The following is an 11,142-nucleotide window of genomic DNA, read 5'->3' as shown; positions in this document are numbered from 1 at the left end:
GTGACCCTGAAACGCTTGCAGGGTTAACAGTCGATATCTGAAAAATGTGGTCTGAAAAAAAAGCAGCTCATTTTCTCACAGCACAGTTGAACAGACGACTTCATTAACTTTATTATTCACCACAGCAACAACAAACGCTTCCAAGCGTGTACGTCACTTTTTAGTGTCCCCTGGAAACATGTCTGTCTGAATTTCATTGTGTTTTCTCACATTGAAGCATGTTTTTTCCCTAATTGCTCTGTGTGTATTATCAAATTAGTAAAGGTGTTTTCTCACTTTGCGTGTGTTTTGTCGACTTGTCTGTGCTTTCATACGCTGCAGCGCACTCAGCTGTCAGTTGCAGCACACTTAGGTTAAAACGCATAATTTGGGGAATTTGGCTCATTATTACTGCCTCTGAAATCCTGTAACATCTACTGCGTGTGACTGAAGTTAGGGCCTAAATCTGAATTAGCAATTAAGAAAAACGAATAAAAGAATAGTCAGGTTTTTGAGAGTTTGCAGTAGGAAGGGAACAAAGGCATCGAGCATGCAGACGCTGAGTGGAAATATGGGCCAAGGGATAGCCTCTGCTCTGAGATAACAAACTACACTTAAAGCACATGTAGAGTTCACAGGTGAATACATACAATCATACAATCCAATCCACAGTTTGAGTAATCTGTTTAAAGACTGCGCTTTAAAAGTGCTGATAAAATTATTTTGTAAATTAACAGTAGTAGGTTAGCTATATCCCCTGTTTCATGGTTTCATATGGTATTTATAGATCTTGTCCTACTTTAGAAGAAAATTAATCCTCCAAAAAAGAAATATCTGTCAATCAAATTTATAAACTAAATACTTGGCTATAAATTGGTATAGCAATAGGTTATTGGTAGTAATAGGGGGTTAAAAATGCTCAGGTTAGCATGTGAAGGACCACTAAGATCTGCTGTAGCGGTGTAGAATTCATTAGAAATAAATTGTCGAAAATAACTTGTTTTGTCAGCTCCAGTAGATTTTTTTGATGCTCTTCTGGATTTAACAACTGAAGTGTGCTACATGGCTGATTTCCAGCCAGAGATACTATAACACTAGTATTATTCATTCACTAAATGAAACTAATCAGTATCCTCACCTTAAATGTAAAACGGTGCCTGCTACTCTTGATCTAATGATGACGCTGAACACAACAACAGCTCAGCACCAGGCCAACACAGTGCACTGCTGCAAACTTCGTCACAACACTGCAAAATATCCAGCACAGCACGCACTAAACTGTCTGGCATTTTCATGCAATCCCTAAATAAAAGAACATTAGCATTCTTCACATTTCTTTGCAAGATGTTTTGCAAAAATGTAACTCAGAAACACACAATATATATATATATACCTCCACTACCTGATTTCAAAACTCAGAAAAAAAAAGTTTAAAAATGCATTACAACATCACATATACAATTTAAATGTCCAGTTTTCAACATTTTTAAAAACTATGTCTATGTTAAAAATGATTAAATGCCACCAAACGCTCTCACCTTTCTCTCTTTTCTTTTCTTTTCTTTTCTTTCCTTTCGTACTTTGTTCTCCATCTCTCAGTGTTGCGCATTAACCTCACTCCGGAAAAATACAAAAAGCTGTAAATCACCCAGAAATATTATATGTGTTGAGGTATTTGCAAGTTGCATTTGAAATTCACCGATACGCAAACAGTATGACTGATTATCTGACCTCTACCGCAGCACTAGCTAAATGCTACAGCTGCAACTTTATTTATATCTGTACCATGAATGGACTGCACGGATGAGAACGAATAAAATGACTTATCTTCTTCATAGTGAGCAAGTATCTCAGCACACAAAAAAATAACTCATTTGACAGTAGAATGCATGAATCTGCCTTCACAATTTCATTTCTCATTAACGAAAGGTGCTAGAACACCATTCTGGATCATTCTAGCTCACCTGGAACACCTGGTGATAATTGCTTACTTAGTTAGCAAGCTACATCCATAAACTGTATGGATGCGTCACACGGACACAGATAGCTGCTGATTAGAGCTGAGTAACATCCCAAATAAAATACTAGAATTTCACCCACACATCTTAAAACTAACCACGCAGCTGATAATAACATAGCATAGCGATGCTTCAAGATTGTCTTTTGGAGATAGGTTCATATATCAGTAACAATACATAAAAACAGAAAATTTAAATAATTACGTATTACGTGCGATTTACATAATTTAAGTATCCAGTTCTAAAAAGCTTCTGTATCATATAAACTCATAGTTCCTTTGACATGTTGACTTCCAAACCCTGATGCCTTTCATGCAGCTGGCACATTCCCAGGTTATAGCAGTTCTGCCCTAATTTAAAGAGTGTGCATGTGTCCTAATGCTGATTGACCCGCAGGTATCGTGTTCATCCCAAGGGGAACTACTAGATTGTAAACATATAGCAGCTTGAACTACTCTGGCCACTCTGTAACCTTATACACAGTTGTATAAGGAGCCACGAGCATGGCTTGTCTCTTATCAATGTCATTGTCTTAGCAAACAAAAGGGATCATTATACCGGTGCTGAGAATGTTTCTATTCTGAGTTAATGGGTCACATAGTGTAAAGGCAACCTGATCCTTCTTTGGGTGGCGAAAGGAGTGAGCTGAAGGCTGACATTTTGCTGATGATAGGCCAGTCTGTGTTTTGTTGTAAGAGACGCTGGGCTTCACAGGCGTTGTCAAAACAAGAGACCCCATCCTGAGGGATTACCCGGCCTGTCTGCACACACGCCAGGGACAGGGTTGACCAGAGGGACAGCCGGGGTTGTGTGTGTGTGTGTTTGCACGTGTGTGGAAGGTGCTGAATGGAGGAAACGTAGCTAAAGGAGAATATGCCACTTCCTGTCAGTGTTGATATTTTGGTGTGAGAATTTTTAACACCATTGGAGTATGTTTCAGTTAATCACAGAAAGAGCTTGACTGGATGTAGATTATGGGGAAATTACACTGGCTACAGAAGCATACTGCGTATTGTTACCTACAGTGTTGGGAAGGTTACTTTTAAAATGTATTCCACTACAGATTACAGAATACATGCCCCAAAATGTATTTTGTAACATATTCCGTTAAGTTACTCAATGTTAGTAACGTATTCTGAATACTTTGGATTACTTAATATATTGTCATAGTTTTACAACTACATAATGTACTATTGTGTGATTTATTACTATATTACTATTACTGAAGGCTACTCGCCACGCTAGCTAACATTGTTAGCTAGCTTTAGTCTAACATTCTGCAGTCTATAAACTAACCTCAGGTAACAGGAAACTAACAATATTAGCTCGATGGCGAGTGGCCTTCAGTAATAGTAATAAATCACACAGCAATAGTACATTGAAGATACTGAAATGGGACATAACCCAGGTAGCTACCACAACTAAAACAAGCTAGTTGCAGTAGGCTAACGTTAATTTTTTTTTTTAAAAAGAACTTACTTCCAGATGTTTCTTAAGGGTTGGAGTTGGAGTCTTTTGAGCTGAGAGCATCTTGGTTGCTGGCATTGAACGGTCACAGTAGTTCCAAGTAAGAAATGCATTCCTGCCCGTGCACTGCTGTTGTGCTGGCTCCAGGACATTGTGTAACTGACGCCACCAACATTAACAGGATGCTTACATTAGAGCCTCTTATTTCGTGTTTTGTTTGGAGTTACCAAAAGTAGAGAGGGGATAGCCTAACATATAAAACAGGAAAAGACGGCCGTGTAGTCCATTTATTTTAGCAAACTGTATTCTAATTATCACCTTTTTTAACAGTAACTGTAACGAAATACAGTTACTCATATTTTGTATTTTAAATACGTAACGTTGGCACATGTATTCCGTTACTTCCCAGCACTGGTTACCTACATCACATTATAGACACTTACACTTACTCACTATTACAACATTATGGAGTTAATATTTCACTTCATTAAGAGCTTCAGGTTCTTTTATTATGTCCCACTTTGTCTGATTTCCTTCTTTAACTTGTTTTACATTTTTCTTTTTGTCTTACCGTCAAATAAATAAATTACACATTCACGCCTTATTATTTGTGATTTATTTTTATTAATATTTGTAATTTTAATTTTATACTGCATACGGTGCCGTGGAAAACTATTTTATCCCCTTCTTGATTTTCTTAGTTTTTGCATATTTGTCACACTCACATGTTTCATCAAACAAATTTTAATTTCAGACAAAAATAAATATCAAATGCAGTTTTTAAATTATGATTTCATTTATTAAGTGAAAAAAGCTATCTAAACCCAAGTGACTGTATCAGAAAAAGTAATTGCCGTCTAAACCTAATAACTGGTTTTGCCACTCTAGGCAGCAAGAACTGCAATCAAGTGTTTGATAACTGGCAATGAGTCTTTCACATCCCTGTGGACGAACTTTGGCTCACTCTTCTTTGCAAAATTATTTTAATTCAGGCACATTAGAGAGTTTTAGTCCATAAACAGCCCATTTAAGGCCGTGCCAAAGAATCTCAATCTGATTTAAGTCCAGATTTTGACTATGCCACTCCAAAACCTTTTTTTTTTTTGCAAGGCCACCATTGCTGTTATGTTTTATAGGACATGTTTGTCCTGCTACAGAACCCGAGTGTGCTTCAGCTTTAGGGCACAAACTAATGCTTGGACATCTGGAAGAAGTTAAGCAGCCCCAGACCTTTTCATGGCACTGTATATTGTATACATTATATGAAAAAACAGAGGAAAAAAAAGAGTGCATTCCTGAACTGCATCATACATTTACTCCATTACGCTGTATTTTGGACCAATGCTTAACAGAGAATAAATGAATTTGAGGTGTCATGTGGGTCCTCTAAGTGCTGTGAAGTACTCAAGGAAGCTTAGGAAGGGAACCTATTTGCTTTCTCTAAAATCTAATTTCTCACTGTCTCCATTAAACTACTATACAACTCCATTAGCCATTTAACCCAAGATGATATCATTTTGTTTGAGACCTTAATTATAGTTTTCTTTGCAATTACTGACTGACTTGATCAACAAGGTTGTCCAATAAAAGCTTCCAGTTTTAGTGACCAACACATAGGATAGAATAACATAGGAGCCCATGTTTATGGTGAATACAAAGTGCTGATGGGTGTTGCAACTGTATGTTAAAGCACAAATAATGGAGCCAGATGGGACAGTTCGACATGCACATACATTTGCATACAATCCATTTATAAGAAGCAGAGTTCATCAGAAGCTTTAACTTCCAAAATTTAAAATGCTTGCTCTTCTGTAGTTCCTGATTCATCTGTTCTTGGAGAAATGGGATGAGTGCAGTGCAAATGGGATAAATCACAACAATACAACTTCCACTGGTTTAACAGTGGCTGCCACCACTCTGATTAATATCTTTGATCTAATTTTATCATCCCCGCTGAAGCTGGCAGTAAAATAAAAAGCGCCAACAGATCCCATGCCAGTGTGAGTATCACAGTCAGAGGAGTCACGACCTTGACTGTGCAGTGCCATGAATTGTCTCACATGTGCTCCATTTCCTTCCTTATATGCACGCACCGATACATTGGCACATGCGAACACCCCCGCACAAAGACATGCACTGCAAGGCCAAGACTGCCTGCAGCAGCCCGGGGGCTTCATTGTCACATTTACTTACTGCTGTTTAGGCATCATGCTGGGGGGCTAAAACGAACTCTCTTCTCCTCCCCCAACCCACGCAGTGAACTCAAACCCCACTGAAATCCACTCTGCTCATGTCCAAAACATGGCTGTGGAGCCACTGAATGCTGTTATATAGTTATTGGATTTGTCATATGGATTTATTTCCCTTGTGGCTGAAAATGGCCCTTTTTCTCCTTATAATTTTGGTTTGGGAGATTTTGTCAAATGAACTAAAATCAAATAAAGTTACACGATGGATGAACCAAAAAAGCCTGATTGGTGTTTCTAAAAGTGCAAACACATGCATATAATACAGTTTTATAGAGTGACTGTAGGTTACCACTTTAGTATCAGCTTGCAATGGGAGCACATCAGTCTTAGTGCCAATAAAGCTTTGGACCACAGCTTCATCTTCACTTGTCTTCATACAACTGGTACATTTGTGCATGTTCTGTGGAAGGTGCCTCGCAGTGCCCCCCAAAAAAGGCTTGTGAGCTGATGTTAAAGTGGACTGGTTCATCTCTGAAAGCATTTTTTGAAAAATACCAAAATCAAGACAAATAACATCAAACTGCTGCTCAGACATCAGCTTCAACAACTAAACAGTTTTCCTCTAGTAGAAAAACAGCAGCCATCTTGGTTTTCTCCAATATTTTTCTTTTGGCTTGTTCAGAATTGAAATTTTTGGTGGAAGCTGTTGCAACATTTTGCAACAGCTTCCAAAATGCGACACTGCAGCTGATGCGGAAAAGCAGAAGGCTCTGATTAGTAGGTCGGTCCTGCAGTGCAAAAACAGCTAATTACTCCTGTGATAACAAAGTCCTTTCTAGACACATGTTTCTACTCTGGGGACATCTTCGTGTAGGTGCTTTTAAACATTTGCTAAATTGTAGTTGCCTATTAACCCTTGTGATGTCCTCCCGATTTGTATGCAATTCGTGCCATCAGGGGTCAAAAGTGTCTCCACTTCATTTGACTGTTTTTTAAAGCATAAAGTATAAAATTTTTTTAAAAAAATGTTGTTTTCTTGTGGTAATGAAAGCTTCTCTCACGGCATCCATGTTTTTTATTAAATAGAAGGGAGAGAGGTAATTATTTTATAATTATGGTTTTTAATGTAAAAGGGAATTTAACCCATGCTAACCAGATATTACATACTCATATAGAGATCAAACATGGCTCATAGACAAAGTACTGTAATTACTGGGAGCAATATTGATTAAAAGGATTATATATAAATACAGGTTAGAGCCTTTTTTTCCTCAATCGCAGTCCAGCAATGTGAGCATTCTTTGGTGAAATGAATATGAGTTGAGTCATCAAACACACCGGCTGTAATTTGGTTGTTGTGAGGTCATGTTGTCGGTGTTGATGTTACACTGTGCTTGTTTGCTGTCAAACACACTTTGTGAAATTGTGCTTTTACTGGAAGCGCCCTCATTCGGGGCGTGTGTACAGCGGTGTGACAGTGTATATAGTGTACACACACAGTACATATGCCCCTGACCTATGTGCTGAGGTGAGGCTGTGTCATTGCCTCTATTCCATGCTTTGTGACGCCAAACGTTAGTTTTCAAAGGCAAACAAATATCACCTTTTGATTAGCTTTGCTTTATCTATTTCACTGCCAAAGTTTTAATTTCAGCTTCTCATAAAATCCTGTTTGCTGAGCGAGATTACACCAGAGACGTTATAAGGACTTTGATTACACCAATGCTTCATTTCCCCCTAAAATGTCAGATGGCAGTCTCTAATGCCATGGATCCCTCCCTCAATCCCTTGAACCCACAGTCAAAGCCTTTTTTTCCTCCCTCTCTAAGAACTGTTTGTCTTGACAGGCTGTGGATGTCACCTTTAGTTGTGGAAAAGCTTTCTTTTAACATTACTAAAAAGGCTGAACCGAGGAAAACTACGGGCAGTTCTGCTCCATTTGATTACCTGTAGGGCATGAATGGGCTTTGCCTTCGGCATCACTAACACGTAGTCCTTGAACTTTACAGAGATGCCCTTGAGCAAGGTGTTTTACTTTCATTTTAAAATAGCTTATTGGAAACAGATGATGAAACCTTGTTTCTGTATTACAGTATTTAAGTGTGACTGCTGTGAATGAGTATGGGCAGCAAGCGAGGCGAAAACAAAGCTTGGATAAAAATATGGCACGGCAAATGATCATATCTCACATTCTGCAGCAGCTAATCAACTCAGCTGTTCTTCCATGCCAAGAATTTACAGCCAAAAAACCAGCACAGTGCTCCTAATCAGCTCTAAATGACAGCCCGGATCTTTAACCATTTGCCCTGAAACACTAGCACTTTCTCCTTTCCTCCAGTCTTAAACTTGTTTGGATTTATCTTGCACGTATAGGCAAAAAGTAAAACAGCATCACTCATTCAAACAGACATTCTGGAGTAGCATTAGTAGTAAAAAAAAAAAATCCAGACAATATCTGACCAATCAAACATGAGTAAATACAAATATCTGAGTACTACTTGAACAGTTTTGAGGCAAACAACGCTCCTGTTTGTCTGCTGGAGTGTGGAGAGAAACAGGAAGAACGCTGTGACAGATTAGACACAGGGACAAACCAGACTGGACAGCAGCAAAATGCAAAGATCAAAATAGCTGAACCGAGAACTCTCAGCTCAGCATCTTTACCAACTTAAAAGGCAGCTATTAGCGCTACAAATGTAGTCAGTATAGCCTTTCACCATGAAACCTTCTATTTATTTATCTTTGTACACATTCAGACTTGTAAGGATATGAGCATACAAAATGAGTGTCTTGGGGTATATAGCTGGAATCTCACTTGCAATGTATTCTGTCATGTGGGACAGAGCATGAGCTGGCGGTTATATCACACTGAGTGTAACCCGGCGCTGTGGACAGGCCCACAGGCTTCCACAGCTATACCCTTGACTTCAAGGCAGGCATTAAAATGGAGGGGTGGTGGTAGTGGGGGTTGGTGGTGGTGGTGAGTGGTGGATTATTGGGTTGAGGGAGGCGATATAAACTGTGTGAGTATGTTCGTCTTCGGGGTGGGGGGGCTCTTCATCTTAACCCCTTTTCTTCCCCCTGACAGAGTGGCTGCCTTCCCCTCCTATCTTCTGTTCAATGCGATTATTAAATCTCATCAATCAAGTTCACGTTGTTATTCAGTTTAAAAGAAAAAAACAACTACATTTTCTACTTAAACAACAGAAAATACGCGTCACTGGGTGTCCTTGCAGATTCCCATTATTACGGGGGAGCTCGCTTCTGTTTTCACACACGAAAGAAAAACATTAGGAACTAAATTCAAGCCAGATCTGGGGCACAGCGGCGTGTTCCGCGTACACCTGCACGCCAGCAGACAGCGCTTTCTGTTTGAGCTGATACAACCCCGTGCGTAAAAATCTTTGGTACCTTGGTGCGTCAGGTGCAGCTCATTTCCTTAATGCAAATGCCCCACTCGCTGCGTGCTCTCACACTCTTCCACCTCCACAACAGTATCCTGCCCCGAGGAGCGACCGGCTGCCGCCTCTGCTCCTTTAAGGCAATGAGGAATTAAAGCGTCTGCAGGGGCAGGGGAGAGGGTTATTCTGTGTAATGCTCAGAGAGTCAGTGTGGTGCGATTAGAGAGCGGCAGCGGAGAAGATGCGCTTGCTCGCCTCTTGCTGGACGCACAGAGGCGATGAAGATGATCTGACTTTGGAGTCTGAGCAAAAAACCTGCTTTTCATTCTTCTGCCACCGCCCTCTCTCTTCTCTTTGCTTCTTTTCTCTTTTAGTTGTTTTAATTTTGTAACATTTTATTTATTCATTTATTTTTACCTTCAAGGATGATCCGTCTTCCAGTGTTTTATTCAGGAAACCTGAAACCGGACATTTTTCTTTTAAAGATTTAGTTTAACCATTTTTTCTAAATTTTAATTTTTGTTTGTTTCTTTCTTGTTTTCGGATTTAATTTCTTTTCCCAGGATCCGCTCTAACCCGGCTCTGACTCAGCATCACACACACACCTGGGCTTCACCCCTTCAGCATCCTTTTGAATAACAGGGACAAGCAGCAAGACGCGGAGCACAGGAAGGAGAGTCTGAGCAGAGCTCTCCCCAAGAAAATCACAGAGGCGCATTTATGCTCCGAGACATCCCAGAAACCAAATCAGTGTAACAAAAAAGTACGAAGGAGATATTAAAAGTAGAGACTTGGACCGGTTTGCTTCAAGACAGTGGCAAATGTTTAACCTTAGCCCAAGCGCACAGAAGAGAAACCCAGGGAGGCACCGGTCAGAGGAAGAAGAGAAAGCATAGCTTGGGGGGATTGAACGGAGCAGGGCATGTGGATATTGGCTTTTATCTTTTCCCAGAGCATCTTGAATGGTAAGTTGCACCTGCTCATATTTTTATTATTATTATTATTATTGCTCATCACATACTGCAGAAGGCAAATCACTGGTAGACAGCTAAGTGACTGAGGAGGGAGGATGGAGGTCACCTGTGACCCACATGAAATGGATTTTATATGCTTGTCAAAAGGCTGACACCCCTGATAGAGGGGGAGAGACGGGCGAGGCATGAATTGCGTTTTAAATCCTTCAAGCTCTCCTACAAACCATTAGACCCATATCTGGCCTTCAGATATACACCCTGAACCAGGAGAAATAAAACGGCTATACCATGTTGTTAGTGTGCCTGTAGTCAGTCTGTTTAATTGCAATAGTTAGATATTATGTCAAGTTTGAATAGTTTTTCATTTGAATCATATTAATAATATTTGTTTTTGTTTTATACCAAATGATACTTATTTTTTTCTGTCACAACCTTGTTCCACTGTGGCCCTTAGTAATAAGTGACGTCTTTGATATAATGGACATTTGGTTTAACCCTTTCCCCATCCCCCACAGAGAGCATATTTTTCAAGTTCAAATGGCCTAAATTGACACTAAAGCATAAAAAAAAAAGGCCAGTTTATACAAAGATCTTTAAAGGCAGTCATTCGTATTTGCATTTTAACGTTTTGGGGTTTGTTTGTTTTTTAATTTAAAAAATTAAATTATATTTCTGGCTTGAGCAGCACCTGCAAAACCAGTTTTGTTACAAATGAGAGCTCAGCTTTTTGTTTATTTACCTTAAAATGTAGTTAGCAGAGAGAAAGCGTGCACCATTAGTACAAAATGTTCATGCAACGAATGTAATGAACAGTACAGGTGTAATGTTTTTGGATGAAACACAGTCCTCAGGGGTCATTTTTGTATTTTATTTGTCTGCAAATGCAAAAGTACTTCACAAATTTACTCGTGAAAAGAGTGTGAAATGCATTTTTTCCATTCAAATGCTGGAATTGAGACGTTCAGACCTGGTCGTGCATCTTGTCGCTGTTTTTCGTGTACACAAGTGCAGTTGCATGCATTTGTGCCATTGCACACATGCGAGACACCATGCAGGTATATTTGCACACTCTCACAGTGCGTATATATGCATATATATAAAATCAATGGTGGAA

General features: G+C 39.4%; 1 protein-coding gene across 2 annotated transcripts in view; it reads left to right on the top strand.

The window, feature by feature from the left end:
* The first annotated feature begins 8,807 nt into the window (after positions 1-8,807).
* dscamb (Down syndrome cell adhesion molecule b) overlaps positions 8,808-11,142 on the top strand; it is a 130,865-nt gene continuing 128,530 nt past the window's right edge. For both annotated transcript variants that reach the window (XM_026193165.2, XM_026193164.2), the window contains exon 1: positions 8,808-10,019. In XM_026193165.2, coding sequence (XP_026048950.1) covers positions 9,977-10,019 — 43 coding nt within the window. In that variant the 5' untranslated portion in view covers positions 8,808-9,976. The remainder of the gene's footprint in view (positions 10,020-11,142) is intronic.

This window comes from Astatotilapia calliptera, chromosome 14 (genome assembly GCF_964374335.1).
Source record: "Astatotilapia calliptera chromosome 14, fAstCal68.1, whole genome shotgun sequence".
In the NCBI taxonomy this organism is placed as follows: domain Eukaryota; kingdom Metazoa; phylum Chordata; class Actinopteri; order Cichliformes; family Cichlidae; genus Astatotilapia; species Astatotilapia calliptera.
Note: the sequence above shows the minus strand (reverse complement) of the source record. Positions and strands in the feature narration are given on the sequence as shown.